Genomic DNA, 21628 nt, shown 5'->3' with positions numbered 1-21628 from the left:
TTAATCTTATTTGGCCTGGTTGGTCTTGACCTTCGGCTCACCTGGATTTGGGATTTGATTCCCTTACTTTGGAGTTTTTGGGTTAGACTTGGAGTTTGCTCCTCCTAAAGATTTTTATCTCGTCACCAGTTACATTTTAAGGTAACTGCCACTTTTGTAGGTCGTTCCAGGATGGAGAGTAACCGCTGTTTTAAATCTGCTGTTAGAGCACCTCAGGTGTACTGGTATGTACCTGGGCCACTCCCTCCCCTGCTATCACAGTAACACACCCTGCAGTTGCAGTGGTTGCACCTGGCCTCGCCGTCCCATTACCGAAGAAACTGAAAGCTTGCCAGGAAAGACTGCAGACGGCCTTATATGGTAGAGGAGGGAAACCCAGAAACACACACACACACACACACACACACACACACACACACACACACACACACACACACCAAGATCGAAACACAACTTCAAGAACTTTATACTAACAGGGGAGTGGTGGCCTAGGGGAGAAGAAGAGGGTTCAAATCCTCGGGCTGGCATCACTGTGGGTCCCTGAGCAAGCCCACCCCCCCAGGTTGCTCCCCGGGCGCCCCTTGGCTGCCCCCTGCTCCATGCTGTGCTGTGTGTACTACATACTCCATGTGTGTGATGCAGAGAATGAATCTCACTGCATGTATATGTATGTGACAAATAAAGCTCTTTCTTCTTCTTCTAACATCCTCTCTGTCTGGTGGCTCGACAAAATCCAGTAGGCACAGATGTAAAAATAGTTGGGCACACATCAGAAGTCTGAGTGCAGACCCGCCCAGGACAAACAGTGACGTCGGTGGATTTAACGTCCCTCAACACGTTTCTGCCGCTTGCCTTTTTGTTCCTCCGTTCTCTCTCTTTCTGCACCATTCTGCCCTCTGAGCTCAAAATACAGGACCAGAGGAGTTTCATGCAGTCTGAAAGATCAGTTGAAGAAAAGTCTTGGTTAATTACAGCTTGGGTCTCTGGTTTCAGCTGTGCTTCTGACTTGTAATGATAACGCTCTGCTAAACATGTAAAGTTAGAGATCTCGTGGATCTGCCCTCAGCGGGAACTGCTACGTGGGAGGAATTTAATTTAAAGCTACATAAATAGCTTTCAGTGTAACATCTCTATATGTAGGTCACTTTTAAAGTGATCTAGAGGAGGAAGGCAGTGTTTCTGATCATCTCGTGCTTTACAGGAAAACTATCGTAAAGATATCGAGCTGGTCCCGGCAGATCTTTGCCACGAATCGAGGAGCTCGGTGCAGTTTTTGCTCCTCCAGTTTGAATGAACTGTACGCTCTCTGAGAGAGAGACCAGCGAGTAAACAAGTAAGCAAAAGCTACTTGGAGACAGGGACGGAACCACAGCTTCACATGTTGTCACCACGTAATGACAGAGCGCACACACACGCACATGAGAGCATCTTTTTTTTTTTCCCCTCCCTGCACAATGCACCAAAACGGTCTCCAATCAGGGCTTCCCATTATAATTATCCTGCTGTACAGTGCTCTCAGTGTGTGTACGCAGCATGTAATGAGTGAGGACAGACAGAGGGACTAACTGCTGAAACATTTGTTGGCATAAAGAGTCTTAAACAGAAACTCAGCCCAGAACTTTTCGTCATCTTGTGGATTTGCTGAGATCTAGTTTTGTGATCACTCCTGTGCTGGTGAAGCTGTGCAGTCAAGAGATCGGCTCCACACACTGAGATCGTTGTATCATAGTCACACCTACGTGAAGCTATGTTGAGCTGCTGTATTTTTAGCAGTTTTCTGCAATCGTCTTTTTCCTCCTCACAGGCTCTATTTTTTTGTCTGTTTTCACTGATGTGTGTTTGAATTAAAAGAAGACCTCATAACAGTAAACATCTGTTCCTTCACTGATCATCTCTGCCCATATGATTCTGTGTGAATATCTACAGTCTATCATTATGTGGTGTTTAACCGCATCAGGATGGGGAATCTACAACTGCTGTGTGTGTGTGTGTGTGTGTGTGTGTGTGTGTGTGTGTGTGTGTGTGTGTGTGTGTGTGTGTGATGATGGGAACAGAGCTGGGGAAACACAGACGGGGAACATAAAAGTTCTCGTCTAAGGTTTCCTGGATGTTTGGTTGATATTTTGTCTCCATTAAAATTAAACTAGCATAAAAACTACAGACTCTTCATTTCTTTGTGAGCAAACATACAAATTCAGCAGGAAATCAAATAATAATAATGTCCTCCACTGTAAACAGCAGGTCAGTGAGTCGCTGCAGCGCCGGGTAACCACTCTTCATGAGAGTTTGTTGGCAGCACAGAAGACGTTCAGGAAGTGTCAGATTCTGCTGTGAAATTTGAATTTCTGACATTTTTATAAGCCTGAGAAGCTCACTGCCTCAGCCCAGTCTATTAGAGTTTATTGGTTAACTTCAGGAAAGTTTAGTTATTTTATTGTTACAAAGAAGTGAAATTATACTTGATGCTTATTAAGCATTGGTGTCATTGATCATTTACTGTATGTAGTTTCTGTAAATGTCATTTTTATTTTATTAGATTAGTGTCTAAGGATGCTTCACCTTCATTCACCTTAAGTGAATGTAGCCTTGGCCCTATCACTGAAGAGGAGTCTTATTCTGATAACGTTGGCATTAATATTATATATTAAATACTCAGTTATTACAGCACACAGTATTTATTAACCCTTTCTATGTAAAGTTTGCACGTGATTCATATTTCATTGTTTGTTTACAGCAAATAACTAAAACTTAATAATCAATAACAGGGTTTCAGTTTGTGTGTTTTTCCCTGTTAGTGCTACTTTGAGTTCGTCCAAGCGTGTCAGTTAGTCTCTGAGGGAGGAAGGTGTAACAGTGAATAAAAGTACATCTGCTACGTCAGGTTCAGGTGGTTAGTGGTACCAGTAAGGTTTAGCTGGGCTGGACCTTAAAGCTGGCAGCATTCAGGTGTCGCCATCAGTCCTGTACAAATCTGCAGCTTAGAAAATGAAGAGGATAGGAGACAAGGAAATGTGGTTATTTGATGTGAGGCTGTTAAGAGGAGATGAGGAGGAGGATGAGAGTGATGGTTGGAGTCATTGCCTCCATGACTCAACTGTGGTTACTATGTTTAAAAAAAGGAGAAAGGTGGAGAAGTGAGAGCTTTGCAAAGAGAAGAAAGTAAAAATAATGCAACGTTCATGAAAGCTGAGCCAGAAAATGGAAACTGCCAACGTGGGAAGTGGAAAAGGAAATAAATAAAAATAAACAGAAGGTAAAAGGTGGAAGGAGGAGAGGATGGATGATGCTTCTGCGTTAAAGTTCTCAGTGAGGAGGAGGAAACCGTGTTATTGATTGGCTCTCAAAGCAAGCGAGTGATGAAGGATCATGTGGAGCTTCATGGTCGAGGATGTAGAAGAAGTCAGAGGGTGTAAAGGAGGACAGGGAGAAGCTGAGTATTTGAATTTGATGGTGGGAAAGGAGTGAGGGCAAAGGAGGAGAGCAGGGAGGTTAAAGGAGGTGAACTGTCCTGATTTGAATACTCAGACCGTTTTTGCATACAGCTGCTGCAGGTTTCAGCATGCCTCAGTGAACCTGGCTGCCAGTCTCACACTGATGACATCATCGGTTTGTGATGCAGATGGTCTAGACGGTTTGATGAGTAAGCCTTTAAAGGCAGATGAACATCAGCATTAAAATGAGTCATTGTGCTTAAAAAATATATTTTGCAGGCATGATTTGGCATTAATATCTGTTTAAAGGTAATTCCCTCAGTGATGCAGACGTCCCGACCTCAGTATGCACCAGGGTCTCCTCACACCCTGATACAGAGTATAGTTTCACTCAGATAGTAGTAGTTTTAGTTCTAGTTAACTGTGCACCGAGTACTGGGAGATGGTCCCAGTTATGACTGCTCTTCTTACTATAAAGCTGCAGTGTGGAGTTTACGGCTCAGTAAAGAAATGTTAGTTTTGTTTGTTTTTAAGGGTTAAAAGAGTTTTAGGAAAGTGTGAGTAAACAGAATAACCGTAGTTTAGCCTGTAATCTCTTTATATTTTTAAAATGAATAATATCTGCATTCACCTTTATCACGCACATTTGTATTTCTGTATCAGTTTATTTTATCTCTGCAGCACCAGTTCACAGCAGCAGCCATCTCGAGGCACTTTATATTATAAGGTAAAGACCCCACACCATTAGTGAGGAACCCTTTGAGCAGCACGTGGTGACGGGGAGGAGGAACCCCCTCTTTATTGTAAATAAAATGAACCTCGGCAGGATGAGACTGAGGGAGGGGCGGTGATCTGCCACAGCTGGGTTGGGGGGGGTAAAGAAAGGGGAGCGTAGGGATACAAGGCCATAACACAAATTACAGGAGAGAGAAGATGAACGTTAATGACATGTAGTAGCAGCATATAAACACAGGAGGAAGAGTCCATGGGAAGTCCCCGAGCAGTCTGAGCCTGACTAAGGGAGGGCCTCCTGATCCAGCCTCATTTATAAGCTTTATCAAAAGGGAAAGTTTGCAGCCTGTTCTTTGGAAGCAGAGAGGAGCTGCTGTCGTCTGCTGAATCCTCAACGCTTCCACAGGAGGAGGCCTGAAAGGCTCTGCCTCCAGTTCAGAGTGTGAAGAGCTCCATTGGGATAATACGGTACTATAAAATATGACAGGCCTGATCTATCTACTGCAGCTGCTGCACCACCATGCCAGCCTTATGACATGCATTGTGTGTGAGTGTATTCAAGCCCTGATTTAGTCTATTCTTCTGTGCCATAAAATCTCATTGTAGTACAAGAATAAAAATGCAGCCATGCTGTCGCAGCTCACGGAGACAAAATAGACTGCAGCTCGTGCAGAAGCAGCTCCACAGGCTGACAAGTGACTGACAGATGATTACAGGGAAGTGCAGTCCAGAGGAAAAGATTCCTCTCATTAACTTCTCAGGTTACATGTGTCTGACTTAAGTAGAATTAAATCAGGTTTAGCTTGGTTGGACTTTGGTTGGCCCGTTGTTTGTTAGCTCTTCGGCGCACGTTACTTACCATTAAGCCAGAAACGTCTGAAGGTTGAGAAAGTTCATGTTAAAGTGTCCACAGGAACAAATCTCTCAGTCAGTGAGTGATGATGGAGGTAACTGTGGAAGTAACCATGAGGTCTTTTTACATTATATCTCCCAGCTGGTGAGAATTAGCTTCGCGTGAACCGCGCGTCACCTTTAACAGCGTGAATGAGCCGACTCTGTGCAGGACGGAGCTTCTGAGATCAGGTCTGTGTTTTTGTGGGTGGTGAGCCGGAGCCTTGTGGAAACAGCAGCCTGTGTGCGTTTCCACAGAGGCCAGACGGCAGACTCACACTGAGCTTCTGTTAGCAGCAGTTATCCTCTCACACACACCTGAGGGAACAGGCTGTGTTTAGGGCGAGCTTAAAGTCGGCACAAAGTCTGCTCTCTGTGTGTGTGTGTGTGTGTGTGTGGGTGGGGGTGGGGGTGGGTGGGGGGGGGGTTGTGTTTGGCTGTGGAAATTGCTTCTCACTGTTTTTTGCAGGACTCACTGTCCCCGTCTCTGTTTTTTCTGCTTCTCGCTGTTGAAGTTTTTGTTTGTGTGTGCTGGAAAAAGATCTCAGACTTATTAAAGAAAAGTTCAACAGAACAGATGAGCTCAGGGATCAGCCCGGGGGATCTGCAGGTGTGATTTCAGGTGTTGGGTATAATTGTTCAGATAAAACCCTCAGACTGTCAGCTGTGTGTCAGAGGGAGACAAAGTCAGATCTTTACAACAGTTAAAGTGTCACAATGTTGATGCAAAAGTAGTTCTTTAAGGCTCCTGGATCCAAATTTAATTAAAGTTAAAATATATTCACACTGGATAAAATGTATCCAGTGTGAATATACTCATACAGCACAGTGACACCTGTCCTATCCTATGCTGTAGATTTACCTGCTTCTGGGTTTATTCTTATTTTTTATTTGTGAAATGCAATAACAGCAGGCAAATATATAAAATAGATATGTTTGTATATCAAGTTGGTTAGAATCAGATGAAGGCAGGTGTGCACGAACCATTACAGAGGCTGCTGCTTCACACATGATCGTTTTAACTTTCTGAACTTCTTTCATGACTGCTGGACTTCTTCTTTACATCCAGTGGTTGTTTCCACAGCTGGGTGGTCTGCAGGTCAGAGCTCTGTCTGTCCTCTCTGCCTGTGGGTCTGAGCCACCAGACTCAGACCAGACCAACACTGGGCTGCACAGTTACACTTAGAGACTCAGTTATTCCTGAAGGGAAGTCTGTGGCAGGCTTTCTCTAGCATGAAGGCATAAAGGTGGTGGTTGTCCTGCTCCCGCTGTCAAAGAGGCGGTTGTGTTGTTGTGCTGAAGCACGCGCACAGCAGAGGTTAATAACAGTTTCAACTCTGCGCTGGCAAACGTATCTACTCTTTATTGTAGTAGAGACCTCACTAAGTTATAGACGGCAGGAAAGGTGGGCGTGGCCACGGTGATGTCATCGTGATGTCGCTGCATTTTGAAGTTTCAGTGTTTTTGTAGCCGACATGTTTTTTTAAGCCACAGTTACTTTATATGGATGAAAGGTTGGAGTGCTAATGTATCAGCTAATGCTAGTTAGCTTTGTTACTGGTGAAGCACAGATACACATATAGGCTAATTAGCACCAAGTAACTGACTAATGCAACACTGGAGTTTTACGCACACACGTTGTGTGACTTTGCATCTCTGGTAGAAGCTGTGGTGGAAAAAGCTTTTTAAACTTTTTAGCCTGTTTATGAACTTTCTGAACATCTTTAAATCAGATTTAACTGTCCAGATGTGCCAAGATGGCCGTGGAATCACGAGATGTGCTTCTCAAAGTTGTTTGGTTATGACACCCCCCCCCCCCCCCCCCCGACATCCTTCAAAATAACGATTCCTAACTTGAATATATTTTTGTACTTGGACTGTCCAAATACAAAAATGGATCACAGTTCAAAAATAATCATTTCCCTTATTCGTCTTATATCGGGCCTCGGTGCAGCTCCTCGGCTCTCCTGAAACAAACTGCTCCCCTTTAAGATGGTTTTCTTTTGATTGGCTGCCCCTCATCATCAGGTTTAGCAGCTGGGTGGGACTTAGAGCCAGGGCTCTCTGCCTGACAACCGTATTAGGGCTATCCCCACTGTTACATCATACAGATCCGAGTGCAGAAAAACTCACTGAGTATTTAGAGCAGTTTAAAGCAGACAGCGATTACTCGTACATACGCTGACCTTATTTTTTGAAACTTTGATGATGATTGTAACAGTGTATCTATGAGAAAATGATGAAAATCATGATAGCTCCACTTTAAAAGTGGTTGTGTTTTAATAGTTTGAAGTGTTAGCTTTGGTGACACCTTCCATTGTTCTCTGCAGTTTGCAGTGAATGACTTTCCTTTGTGTTCACAGTCGAGGCAAAATAACAGGTGGTCAGACTAAAATGTTATATATCAAAAGATTTCCTCGTGCAGCACAGCATTTAACTATATTTTCATGTTAATTCACATATCTGTGAGAAATGGTAAAGATAGTCTGTAGTCATTTTATTGCAGGAGCATTTCTGCTGCAGCAAGTCAGACAGACTCTTAAGGAAATCCTGAAAATGATCCTGAAGAATTTGTTCTCAAAAACGTGCTTTGGTTTTTGTTCCTCCACTTGGATGTTTGAGTCTCACAGCAGAATGACGTATGTGCCGGTTTTGACACTGGAAGGCTGTTTTCACACTCGTCTGCTGACGGGGGAAAAGCTTCTCTGCGCTCACCTTAAATGAGTTTAGCACATGTACGTGCACGCAGGTCCAGCTAACAGAAGAGCGATGTGGAAACTTTGGCCTCCAGTGCTAAGACACTGAGAATCTTGTGTGGAAATATGTGTTAGCTATGCGGCTTTGACCTCATACTACAGCCTGTCAGTGTGGCCTGAAGAGCATCAGTTTGGAGTGGATTTGATCCCGGTTCACTGAAGAGGCAGAGCCTTCTGCAGGCTGGAGAAAATCTCTTCTCCAACTCGATATTCAGGTGTGTAAAGAGTTTATTTCTTAACAGGAGCAGCTGAACGTTAATGAGCTTTAATGACAGCGATGGTCTGGGGTTTGAGCCTTGCAGTTAGAAGCACTTACATGCAAAGCATGAACGCCTGTGGGTCAGTTCAACATCCTAAAAGGGAAAATGAATAACAAAATAAATAAAGGCAGCATTATGTTAATGAATCTGAAGGGAAATAATAATATTAATGATGATAATAAGACTGTATTCCTAGTAACCCTATCTTTTCATCTTTTCTGTCATGAGCAACAACACCTTACTGGGATTTATGCTTCAGCAGGAAGTTGACGCTGTAACCTTTGTTGTAGCTGCAAACCCCTCCGAACCCTACGGTAACCTGATGAGCACCTCCCTAAAAATGTAACCACACGTCGGGTCGAGGATTGTGATTGGCCTGTTCAGTCTAGTCGATTCCTCCTGTGCATTTCTGGCTACTTTTTTGCCGTTTTTTTTTTTTTTTCTTTTTTTAATTTATCAGTTCATCATTTATAAAACAACGCAATGTTTTAATGAGTTATGAACCTGTGCAGTGGTGCGTGATACAATTGGCAGTATGTAGGCCGACTGAAGGTTGATACATTTGAATTGATTGTTTTTTTTGTGTGTTTTTTTTGTGTGTGTGTGTGTTTTTTTGTGTGTGGAATCTTTATGGTGAAACCTGGAGTACCCTGGATTGAGATACAAACTGGGGAAAAAGGTTGTGTTTTTTGAGTCAGTCCCAGGCCTGTTGTAAAATAATCAGTTTTGTCTAACAGATTTGTTGCAGTGAACATAATTCAGCACTGTGTGTGTCATTTTAATTTATTGTTCAATATGCGACCCTTCGCTCACTTTATCTGTTAATGTGCCCACGGCTGGTCTAAATGATGGCAGTGTGGGAGAATAAACTGTATAAAAGATGGAGCTACTGTGACGCCACCTACTGGTTACTGAAGACTCGTTATGAAGCTTCCAGCCAAGTGTTTTCACTGTTGCCATCCTGGTGTTTTGGGATCGGATGCGGGGTGGATCTAACTGAGGCTAGCAGCTTTGCCACAGATTCCTATAGAACCCGAGAAGAAGTCGCCCCCTGACGGTCAGTAGAAAGACTGCGGTTTGAGGCCCTACGCATTAGCTGAACATAATAACCAGTCTGCTTAACAGGGGGGATGAGAGTTGTGTTAAAATGAAGGAAGTTTTTCCTTCCCACTGTCACCAAGTGCTGCTCATAGGGCGTCGTTTTGACTGTTGGGTTTTCTCTGTATTATTGTAGGGTCTTTACCCACAATATAAAGCACCTTGAGGCGACTGTTTGTTGTGATTTGGCGCTATATAAATAAAATTGAATTGAACTGAAATGAAAATATCTTCAACACAGATCACATGTGAACTGTGTTGGCTTTGTGAAAGCAGTTTCTGTCTCAGACTGGAGGTTTTTGCAGTGGTGAACTGGGTTTCAGGGCTTCTCATGACTCGTGATGAGGCTGGTGTGGCTCACATGCTGGCGTGGAGTCCAGTCAGCAACACAGTAAATCACATCAAAGCTGGAGACAGAGACACTAATCTGTTTCTCTTTCTCAAACTCAGATTTCTTCCCTCTCTGAAGCGTCTCAGTCACTCGGAGCCTTTACTGACACATTACTGAAGGAGCTCTGAGCATTAACCAATGAGCAGACAAAACGCTGTCGTGTTCAAGTTCAGAAATCCTTCGTTCCCACACTGATTTTCACATTTTAAGTGCTCGTGTTAGACACACAGAGAGGGATAAGGTCAGGCAATGTGTGTGTGACAAACAGCTGACTCTCAAGCACTGTGTGTGTGTGTGTGTGTGTGTGTGTGTGAGACAGAGAGAGATGTGCGTCTTCATGGCTGTTACATCATTTATGTGGTGCTGTTCTGCCCCCTGGTGGTAGCATGTTGGTAACACAGTCTGAGCCTGTGTGGTTTCCTCTGCTGATTATTCGTCATAATAAGGAAGGTGTGTTACACGAGGGTTCATAGAAACTGATGCTTCTAGTTTGTCTGCTGCCTCCACACCATGAAACATTTACTGGGTGTTATTACAGCAGAATTATTCAGAAAGTTAAGGATGGATTTGTGTGGAATGTTTACCACGGGGGGGGGGGGGGCTTGGTTGGGGGGGGTGGTGTTTCACTATTGTGAATTCAGGCAAAATTGGACATTTACATAAAAGCCTCACAGATACAAAAAAATGTAATTAAAATAAGAAACATTGGGAGAAATGGACGAAGTGCAGAGTCCCAGCTTTGTTTGGAGGGGCTTTACAAAAAAAAATGTGTAGTTTTGAAATTAATGATGGGTTTAATTCTTTGGCAGAAATTTCTGTCTCAAGTTTTAAACCTTTGCTGTTTCCTTCCTTGAGCTTCTCTTCGGGACCTTTCATCATCTGCCTTCAGCTTTTATTTTTTCAGGGTCATTTTATCTTCATGGAGTGAAAATGTGTTCAGCTGGACTGAAGTCAATAGAAACGTTGATTTCTTTGCCTTAAGAGCCTCTTGGGCTGCTTTTGCAGTTTGTTAGAGTCATCTTGAGTTGGACTGCTAACATTTCTCCATCTAGACTTTAACAGCAGCTCCTCGTTTGTGTTTGTGCTGCAGGGAAGGATGAAGCTCGGGGACAGCTGGACAGCGCGCTGCAGGACGTCAATGTGCGTTACGCTGTCCTGGAGGAGACCGAGAAGCGAGCTGTGTGCAGAGCGCTGATAGAGGAAAGAGCTCGATACTGCAGTTTCGTCAGCATGCTGAAGCCTGTGCTGGTCAGTGTGTGTGTGTGTGTGTGTGTGGGATACAGGACAGGACTTCTTCAGACTTTTTTAAGCTTGCAGAACAGAATAAAGAGCTGATGATTTGTGCTTGTCTGTAGGACCATGAGATCAACATGCTGGGTGAGGTGACACACCTGCAGACCATTCTGGAGGATCTGACAAATTTGACAGCTGAACCCAACAAACTCCCACCGGCCAGCGAGCAGGTACCTTAACCACCATCTCCATATTTACTCTGACCTTTGACCTCTCCTCTAGCACCGCCTGCAGGCCTAATGTTAAATTTGATTTGGATTCTGTGTGGTGGGAGGTGCTTGTCCACAAATATTTTAATTGCCAAGTGCTTCGTGATAAAGTTAGTTCTTGTTCTGCACGGTAACCTTGGTGAGCGCAGCGTTGCAGCACACAAACCAGTTCTACACTTGCAGCAGTTTCTCATTTGTGGCCCTCTAACCTGCGGCAGAGCAGAAGTGGGGACTATGTGTGCTGGTTCAAATCCAAGATGTGGGAGATGGATCAGAATTTCAAAATAAGAGAAAGAGATTGTCATTTACAGAAGGCATTTATTGCTAAATACACTGGCTGCTAATATACCTGGAAGGCCCCGCCCAAGTGTAGTACATTAGCAAATTCAAAGCAGGTGATGTTTATTTTGTTAATTTGTGTCTTATTATTTTCAGCAAATGTCAGAAAAAGACTACAACCAACACTGATTGGCCTACTGAAAGTGCTGTGTATGTATGTGAAGCATGATTTATCTGTGGAGGTCCATCTTTGTCCAAAAACTACACACTGTGGTTTATTTTGACCCACTCCTACACAGACTAACTTGGTGCTGGCACTACCCGCCAGAGCTGCAAATGTGTATTAATCCACCACTGAATAGGCACTATACTGCCAAAAGTATTGATTCACTATCCAAATCATTGAATCCAGGTGTTCCAGTCACTTCCACAGTGTATAAACCAGCACCTAGGCATGCAGACTGCTTCTACAGACATCAGTGAAAGAATGGGGTCGCTCTCAGGAGCTCAGTGAGTTCCAGCGTGGTGCCGTGATAGGATGATACCTGTGCAACAAGTCCAGTCACTGCTAAATATTCCACAGTCAGCTGTTAGTGGGATTATAACAAAGTGGAAGCAAGTGGGAACGACAGCGACTCAGCCATGTAAAATCACAGAGTGGGGTCAGTGGATGCTGAGGGTCATAGTGCACAGAGGTCACCAACTTTCTGCAGAGTCAGTCACTACAGACCTCCAACCTTCATGTGACCTTCAGATCAGCTCAAGAACAGAGAGCTTCATGGATGGGTTTCCATGGCAGCTGCATCCAAGCCTTACATCATCAAGCTCAATGCAGAGTGTTGATGCAGTGGTGTAAAGCACGCCGCCCACTGGACTCTAGAGCAGTGGAGACGTGTTCTCTGGAGGGATGAATCACACTTCTCCATCTGCCAATCTGAGGGAGGAGTCTGGGTTTGGTGGTTGCCAGGGAACGGCACCTGTCTGACTGCACTGTGTAAAGTTTGGTGGGGGTTATGGTGTGGGGTGTTTTTCAGGAGTTGGGCTCGGGCCCTTAGTTCCAGTCAAAGGAACTCTTAATGCTTCAGCATACCAAGACATTTGGGACAATCTGATGCTCCAACTCTGTGGGAACAGTTTGGGGATGGCCCCTTCCTGTTCCAACATGACTGCACACCAGTGCACAAAGCAGCTCCATAAAGACATGGATGAACCAGTTTGGTGTGGAAGAACTTGACTGGCCTGCACAGAGTCCTGACCTCAGCCTGATAGAACACCTTTGGGATGGATTAGAGCGGAGACTGTGAGCCAGGCCTTCTCTCCAACATCAGTGTCTGACCTCACAGATGTGCTTCTGGAAGAATGGTCAGAAATTCCCATAAACACTCCTAAACCTGTGGAAAGACTTCCCAGAAGAGCTGAAGCTGTTATAGCTGCAGAGGGTGGGCCCAGTTCATATTAAAGCCTCTGGATTAAGACTGGATGTTACTCAGGTTCATGTGTGAAGGCAGACTTTTGGCAGTATGGTGTAACCTCAGCTAAAGCACTTTCTGTGTCTGAGCTTCGTGTCTTCAGTAGGAACTTTACTGAAATGGAAGAAACTCAGAGGAAGTGATCAGTCTCGTCTTGTGTGTGTATTACAGGTGATTCTGGACCTTAAAGGCTCTGATTTCAACTACACCTATCAGACACCTCCAGCTTCTCCCAGTAACACTCTGTCCAGGAAGAGCAGCATCAGCAGGTAGGTCACACACTACAGCTTACATCAGTAATAATGTCAGTCCCGATACCTTTGCTGTGTGCGCTACGCTGTATTTAAAAATCACACCTTAAACTTTGTTTTCAAGCAAGTTCAATGCAGTTTAAAGTTTAGACTGCCCAACATTTTTAGCTGTGATGGTGAAAGTGTTTGTGCAGTTAGAGTCATAAAATCTGCCTTTCTGTGACAGAGCACATGTTGCTCCTCGATCGAGTCTGTCAGGAGAAAGGGTGAGCCTGTAAACAGATGATGGCAGCGAAGTGTGTGATGATACTGGCTTTTTGCTCCATTTCACACTTTCACGGAGCTACACCGGCGACATCATTCCTCTTTCACTTTGCAGCAGATCGATTAAAAACAGTAGAAATCAGTTTTGTCTGTTGTGGCAGACTATAAGAGATGAAATGATCAGTGTTTGCAGTGTTTTGTCTGTGAGCCTTCATTTCTTAAGGTTTGTCTGTTTCATAGCTACCAGTCAGGATCAGTGAGACATGTTCCCTCCTTGGACTCCATCAGCTGTGCTGTGGATGGACTACACATGCAGGTAACACACCTTTAACCTTTGTTACAACAATTCTATTCCTGTTCTCCCAAAAACAACAACTGCTAAGTAGGAACACATTTTACACTGTGGCCAACAGCTCGCGGCCATCCCTTTGCACACTCCAGTGTCCTTTAGTTCAGACATTTTTCTTCCCAATTGCCACAACAGTAATGATAAATCTTTATTATACATTTGTAGAAGGCAACTTCACGTGTGTGTGTGTGTGTGTGTGTCTGCATTGCACCCATTCAGCTTGCTAACATTAACTGATAAACACTTCGTCCTCTCATCCAAATATTTTAACATTTGGCTCTAAAAAACATCACGGCAGCAGGAAAAACTGGTTACGTCCCACTGAAAGCAGCAGATGAATGTCCAACAGTCACATCAGGCTGAGGGCTGTTTTAGCCACAGACTGTACATCAGTGATTATTTCATCCAGACTCATTAATTTATGGTTTTAAATTAAAATTCCACAACAAGGCAAATTCTGTACAACTGCTTTCAGTATCTAAAGGTTCATTTCACTCAAATATACCATTCCTGCAGCTGCACACGCTCACCATCCTTCAGCCTCCACCCACATTTCACAGTGACACTGTCAGCTTTAAGGATCTTTGCCCGTGCTGTGAAATCAAACACACCACTCTAACCCTCTCCTGTGTGTAGCGCTGCTCGTCCCCCTATCTGCTCGCCGGCTGCGATGAAAGCGGCCGATCTCTCAGCGAAGGGAACTCCCCCTCTCGCCTCGGCCGTCACGGCAGCCGTGGTCGCTATGGTTACGCAGCAGGCCATGGCCACCACCCCCGCTCAGAGTCGCCGCTTTAGCCGCAGGGATTTGAAAACCGTGAGGAAACAAATGCAACTCTACCACTATTACATTCCTCCCGACCACCCGAGTGGCGTCCTGTGATTTTTACCCTTTTGTCTTCCATCGGTGTGAGTCTGGTTTGCGTGTCACATTAGCTCCAGCTGTTTTATCCATCAGCTCACACTGAGTTACCTTTCATGTCTCCTCCACTCTCAGTGTTTCAGGATGGACCTCATATCTCAAATCCAGCTGTGCTTTCATCTGTTTAACACCCCCCCCCCCCCTTTTTTTTTTTTGTTGTAATTTTAAATATAATTCTTGATCCCATTCCATATAACATGTTTGTGTCTTCACGAGTGCCGGTGCTCTGTTGCTACTTTCCCACCGCAGAGGAGCCGGTTCGCGTGCTGTTCTCAATGAACCGGCGAAACGCTTAAGAACGGGCCCGCGTTCCCACCGCGTTTCTGTGAACCGCTCCTTTACATGAGTGTGGGCGGGGCCTCGGCTGGACACGAAGCTGAAGCGCACAAACGTGGGAGAACACGCTCCCCTTTCTGTGCTGCAAATACGTTTTAGGGTCCAAACCAAACTACTGCAGCATCTGTGTGCAGCACAGAGGGAAACACAGAGAGATTAGAGCAAGACGACAAGTACGCACTTTGTGTCCTTTTATCTGTGATATGAACTGATACAAAGCAGCAAGTTCAGCCTTAGAGCCCAACCTAATTCACAGCCATGAAAATCGCTTTTCTCCTGTAATACACATGTAATATGGTAGAAAACTGGATGTTGAGACGGCAGAGTCACGCCCCTCTGCCGCCTTCGTCATGCGTTCCTGTTCCAGACCAGCTAGTTTGCGGGCGGCAGTTGAACCCGTTTTTCGGCCGAGCACCGAGTGCTTCCGCGGTGGAAAACCCGCCTAACGGTTCAAATAAGGCTCCGGCACCGGAACCCTGTTGGTGGGAAAGAGGCCTGTGATTGTGTGGATTTCAAGCATTCATGTGTTTGTGTCTTTTAATCTTGTGATGCAGATGTTTGCATGTCTGACAGTAAACTCTATTAATGTTCAGTAAAACCTACTTTTCTTTTTAGCCTTTAGACTCAAAATCACACTTACTTGATTTTCAAGATTTGTGTTTATGAATAGTTTTACTTTTCTATTGTGAAGCTTTCAGTCATTTGGCCTGTTATTCAGTAAATAACACGATCACCTGATCACACCTGGAAAACAAGCCGCCTCCCCCTGTCAGTTACCGTGTCATCTCTCTCCTCCTACCAAGAAGCCCTCGCTGTTGTTGAAATTTGGCGTGATGCCCCTTTAAGCTGGCGTCATTATCGCTGTCAGCGGTATCTCAGCAGGCATCCTGATAATGAAAATGTAAGTTTATGTTTTAAATTGAAGGACTTGTTTTCAAAAATCCTCTAAGGAAAGCAGAGGGTGAGAGCTGTTGTTTCTGAGCCCATATTTAATATCTGAGGCTGCGCTGACAAACACGTGAGTCAGAGGCTCTCATTACAAATGAGTTTCTATCAGAGGCGTTTCTGTTGTTGAACAGGATTAAACTCTGTTTGATTTGTACATCCGGTTCATTCATGACAGAATTCTGTTGGCTCCACCAATCAGCTGGCGTCTGGGGGAAGCGGAGGGGCGGAGAACGGCCTGTTGGCCCCCCCACACAATGCCTACACACACGGGGAGCGAGTTCGAGCCATGTCTGCATCTGGAAAGGTAAAAACACAGTGTTGGTGTGATCATGAAGCTGCAGAGAGCATGTCTATTACACCTGTACAAACTCATCAGCCTCTGTAAGCCTGGATCAACTCACAGAGACGAGGTGTCTAAAATAATATAGTACAGGAAATTATTTAGTTTTTCAGCAGAAGGCCATGCTGTTTGTGTATTATATCATCCTGTAACACAAATTTAATAAACAGCACTAAAATTAAACATTTTTAAATGTCAAAACTAAACAGTAACCAGCAAAAAGCCCACGCTGAAAATGAGGACAAAACCAAAACCATGTGGTGTAACACCTGTAAAAATGTATGACATAATAATAAAAATACAAGAAAGTAATAAAAACAAACTAAACTGAGTAAAACCACCAAAATAAACTGAACAGGAAAAAAATTATAAAAAATATCAAACCAATGAAAAATATTAAACTATAATAACAGTGGAATAAACACCCCTGAAGTCATCGGGGTTTTATTGATCCCTTCATTCAAATACAAGTTGGAACAATTTACAACTTTAACCAAAAGAGGAGGAACTGGATCCTAATACCAGCTGATTAAATCTTCATCATCCACTGGAGGGCAGCAGGAGGTCAAAGGAGAAACATCTTCTTCTCTCCTCTTATCAGCACCTCGTGTGTTTCCCTTTCTTCCTCTTCATCCGTCCTTCCATCTTTTCTCTTCCTGCTCTCGGGGAGTGACAGGAAGAGCCTGGAGGGGCTTTAACGGCGACAGTTTGTTTGGGGGGAAAGAAGCTCTTTGTATTCCTGTGTGAAAGTGTCTCAGTCGATGCTCTCAGCCAGGATGCACGTCGTTGTGGTGAACTGATGTTTTTGGTGCTAAACGGGCTCTAAAAGGTGGTTGGTGGTTCCTGTGCAAACATCCTGCAGTTAAACACACAGGTGATCCTCAGAGTCCTCCAAAGCAAAATGCTGACAACACTCAGATTCCCTTCATCATTGATCGGCTTTCTAAACCAGAAGATGTGAAGTTCTCTCATCTGCAGCCCTGCAGGCGTATCGATACCCGGAGGATGAGAGAGGAAAAGGAGGACAAGTTATGAAAAAGTTTCAGATCCAGGTGATTTTTGGCTTTATAAAAACAGTGACGTGTTCAGGTACAGAAGCTCTGTTGTGCAGGGATTTTTGTCCACACAGGAACTTTTGGCGTCTTGAGGAGTTTTGCCCAGAAATACTAAAAAAAAAAAAAAAAAAAAATCACCAGCTTTGACCCATTTTTAAAAATCAGATTGAATGGAATTAGCTGCCCAGGTATTTTTTACAACTCATTTTATATGTTTTAATTTCAATGTTTTTATCCGTGGACAGTCCCCAGATTCTTATTTTGAAAGTCCAGTTGGCCCGGCTCTTCCCGGCAGGCTGCAGCTGGAAATCTGCTGCACCCCCGCTGGACCAGCTTTGGCGTGAGCCGAGGCCAGAACAGCAAACACATCTGTGGAGGGAATCACCTCCAGGATGACCTGAACCAAGGAAACGAGCCAAACACAACAACAGCTTCCCTCAGTAACGTCGACACGGGGAAAAGGCAGGATAGAAAAGATGAACGCATCCTCTAAAGACAGCAGCCATCTTGGCTCTTTATGCAGGCTGCAGCCATCAGGCTACAAGATCCAGTTGTTCTCCAGATTACTGTACGGTGCCTATTAGCCTCGTCACCCCCCCAAAGGCTCATTATGAGCCAGGAAAGCCCCGGTCTCTCCTGGGTCCCCTAAAAGTACGTTTTACTTATATAGCATTTAAAACCAAAGTACTTTACAATAGAAATAAACAAATTAATAAACAGAAAAATAACATTCCTAAAAATTCCTGCTACACACATTTACAGTATTTACGTCAAACACAGTTTCTGGTCTTTAGCTGAGATTTAAAGACGGTCACAGCTGATGCGTTTCTGAGGTCACTTCAGTGACAGCAAAGACACGCCCCCTTTTAGAAGTGAGCTTTGACCGCGGGACATTAATGATCATGAGGGGGTGTAAAGATCTGTTATGTTAGTTGAAAAGCTCAATCTCATCACCCCTCCCCACCCTCACTCTTTCAGCCTTCCTTCGGCCAGGATCAGCTGGCGTTGACCCTGGGCGCGCTGAATTCGGACGCCCAGAGAAGCAGCAGAGACTCTCTGCACTGTTCCAGCGGCTACAGCACCCAGACCACCACGCCGTCCTGCTCCGAGGACACCATACACACCCACAGTGAGTGCCTGAGAGCGCAGCAGCACATTTTAATACTGAATACAGCTCACTGTGATTTTAGCCACAGTCTATCCAGAAGTCATAGAAAATCTACCCGAGCAGCTGTGTGATCCATATGGACAAAACAGGCAACAATTAGACTTGTTTCTGATGAAAATGAAAGTCACTGACTTGTGGAGCTCTAAGCTTGGTTTAAACTGATGCTTGTCTGGCTGAATTTCAGGTTCTCCTGTTGTGTTAGTTTCTGCCTGCTTGTTCATTAGATTCTTCTGTGCTTTTCTGGTGTTTCAGCTCCTCTCCTTTTTTCCCTGTTGAATTTCTTGAGTAGTTTTGTGTTTTCTTGGTTAAACTTCCTTCCTTCTCTTCCAGCTGTAAAGAGAGATCCTCCCCTCTATGGTAGGTCTCTGACTGCCTGCTTATGTCACTTACAGCATTGCATGAAATCTATTAAAGTTCATGTTTTTACAAATAAAGCTGAAGTTCTTAAAGGTGTTTAGCAGCTGCAGAAGCACCACTGCTGAATGGTAGCAGTTAAAGTTTTCCTCCTTTTTAAACATTATAATTAGTTTTTAGTAACCACTGATTTTAGTAACATAATAACTGTCGGCTGCACTTCAGTGGCTGCAGTATCAGTCCTCCTGCACATGAAACAAAAATAAAGGTTCTTTCCTGCAGTGAGAGCCGGCAGTCGTCTTCTTAAAGGAGGAAACGATCATTCAGTGCTCCAGAAATTGCACCGTTTGATTAAATGATTTGTATTAATGAACAGAAACTGTTAGTGTTAAAAATCGTTAGCATTTTTTGGGCTTGATAGTAGATGGTACCACCTACCACCTGTCCACTGATAGTAGACAGCTGTGAATAATCGAAGATTCACCTGGTAGGCGGGGTGCTCAGACAGGTGTTGTCTCCTCCTACTTTTTTAGCGATGACAAAGTCACCATAACCAGGTAACATCACTCACAGAGACAGAAGCAGCTGAAGGTCTTCATCATCACTCTGTGGAAACTCACAGACCCACTCAGCATGAATAAAGCTGCTTTTGTATCAATGTGGTGGCTAAAGCTGGTGAAGTTAGCAACTGAGGTGAACTGAGCGTGATCACTGCTGTGAGGGGTGTCGCCCGGCCCGTACTGTAACCACGGAAACAATCAGTAAAATGTCTCATTGTCTCGAGTGAAGCTCCGCCCATCACAAACAGACGCCGGCATCCAAAGAGAAGAGATTAATTATTCACATTTCAGATGACGTGTTTGTTTTTGGCCCCGCTGGACGTGTTTAAATTACACGTTTTAAGACCTTTAACGAAGTTTTCCTGTTAAGTCCTCGTTTGCATCATTTTTGGAGCCAAAATAAACGGAAACATTCAGCAGCCTCGTCTGTGCTCGCTGTATTTACTTCCTCCTGTGTGTGTGTGTGAGACCTTTAAAGTCACTGCCATGGATTGACGTCTGTTTTTAACCTTATTATTCGGAACATTATTCTGGATTTTTGCATGTGTTTTTAAAGTAATTGGGTTGCATGTTTCCTGTTTTTGTTCGATAAGAGTTTCCACAATGTGCATCCCCTAATTGTTCACAGTGAGTCACTGATGTGATTATGTGCTCCTGCTGCTCCTGCTGTTTGTCTGTCAGACGAGCAGATGAAAACATTAAAAATGTCACTGAGATAATCCAGAGGTCACGCAAAGCAGAGCGGCTAACATTTCCATCTCTCTCTCCATCTCTGCAGTCGACTACGAGTCCATCTCCCTCCACGGAGATGCCGACTCCATCTCTTACATCACCTCTCCCACGGCAGCAGCCAGTCAGATTTCGACAAGTCGTCGACCATCCCGAGAAACTCCGACCTCAGATTCCAGTACCGGGAGTTCAGTCAGTCCAAACGCCCGCCTCTACGTCAGCCTGCTGGCTGAGTACGACTTGAGCGGCGGGTCCATCCGGCCGATGCCGTCCCACACGGCGACCATCAGGCGCAAACCTTCAACCAAGCCGGGTTATCGCAGAGGCACAATCAGTGGCGGGGTTCCCATCCCATCTGCACCCACAGGTTCCTCTCAAAGCGTCGGAGGAACCAGCGGGAGCAATGAGAACGTTTTCAAAGTGCCCTCGTCTGGAGGGTAGGAGGTTTAGGTCACAGTAAACTCTGCACCTCCCCCAGAGCCTCAGCGCTTTACCACCCCCCTCCTCCTCCGTACTGCCAGTTGGTCCCAGGTCAGCTGCCCATCCCTGTGCCCGTACCCACTGTACCCTCCCTGCTGTCAGAGGGAGGGAACAACATCAAAACAGCAGCAACAGAGACAATACCAGCAACCTCAGCAGCACACGCAACTACAGCAGCAGCAGTACAACCAGCAACTCCAGATTCAGCAACAGCAGCAACAATGGCAAACATCAGCAACAATGGCAACAGCAGCAACAGCAATGGCAACAGTTCAACATCAGCAGCAGCAGCATCAGCAACAGTTCCAGCAGCCCCAGCAGCTGCAGCACCACAGGATCAGTATCAGCAGCAGGACTGCATCAGCAGCTGAACCAGCTGCAGAAACAGAAGCTGTTCCAGCAGCAGCACCAGGCCTACGCCGCTCAGCTGAGCCCCCCGCTGTGGCCAACAACATCGCCTACCAGCCCCAGGCTCCTCCACCCTCCAGCCAGACCAGAACCCTGAGGAGTGGCGCCCAGGAAGGAGGAGGAAGCAGCGGAGACATGCTGCCCTTATTAGAGGAGTAAAGCTCAGAAGGACCATCACCAACGATCGCTCCGCCCCTTTGCTGCCCCCTCCAACCAATCACAAATGAGGTTGACCCAGAGATTTTTAGTTCTCTGTTGAACTGTTAGTTTAGTCTGGTTCAGCACCCTAGTGACAGATTTATCGCTGGAACTAAACATGCATAGTTTGATTATTAAACTTCCTTTTATGCCCTTTAAATTTCTGTTTTGAACATTTTTGAGCCTCTCGTGTTGCAGCCCCCCCCCCCCCCCCCCCCCCCCCCCCCCCCCCCCCCCCCCCCCCCCCCCCCCCCCCCCCCCCCCCCCCCCCCCTCTTCATATTTCTTCGTGCATTTCGATTGTGGATAAAGTTTTCATGTGACTCAGTCTTACTCAGAGAACTGTTTTTGATTGATTTTTAGCTGGTACTCACTTCCTGGTCAGGAAATGTAATTCGATTTAATAACCAGGGAGCTGTTAGTGTCTCAGATCCTCTGCTGTCCTGGCTCTGCTTGATTTG

The 21628-nt window shown here is 45.0% G+C and overlaps 1 protein-coding gene across 1 annotated transcript in view; it reads left to right on the top strand.

Annotated features, from left to right (window-relative positions):
• mtss1 (MTSS I-BAR domain containing 1) overlaps window positions 1-21369 on the top strand; it is a 66988-nt gene extending 45619 nt beyond the window's left edge. The window contains 19 exon segments of the mRNA XM_030729931.1: window positions 10650-10807; window positions 10915-11022; window positions 12981-13078; window positions 13565-13640; window positions 14310-14444; window positions 14446-14487; window positions 16052-16180; window positions 18250-18400; window positions 18770-18796; window positions 20132-20173; window positions 20176-20293; window positions 20295-20520; window positions 20523-20681; window positions 20683-20789; window positions 20791-20831; window positions 20834-20925; window positions 20927-20987; window positions 20990-21109; window positions 21112-21369. Of these exon segments, the coding sequence (XP_030585791.1) occupies window positions 10650-10807; window positions 10915-11022; window positions 12981-13078; window positions 13565-13640; window positions 14310-14444; window positions 14446-14487; window positions 16052-16180; window positions 18250-18400; window positions 18770-18796; window positions 20132-20173; window positions 20176-20293; window positions 20295-20520; window positions 20523-20681; window positions 20683-20789; window positions 20791-20831; window positions 20834-20925; window positions 20927-20987; window positions 20990-21109; window positions 21112-21197 (1976 nt within the window). The 3' untranslated portion in view covers window positions 21198-21369.
• Window positions 21370-21628: the final 259 nt, after the last annotated feature.

Source organism: Archocentrus centrarchus, chromosome 5 (assembly GCF_007364275.1).
Source record: "Archocentrus centrarchus isolate MPI-CPG fArcCen1 chromosome 5, fArcCen1, whole genome shotgun sequence".
Taxonomy (NCBI): Eukaryota; Metazoa; Chordata; class Actinopteri; order Cichliformes; family Cichlidae; genus Archocentrus; species Archocentrus centrarchus.
Note: the sequence above shows the minus strand (reverse complement) of the source record. Positions and strands in the feature narration are given on the sequence as shown.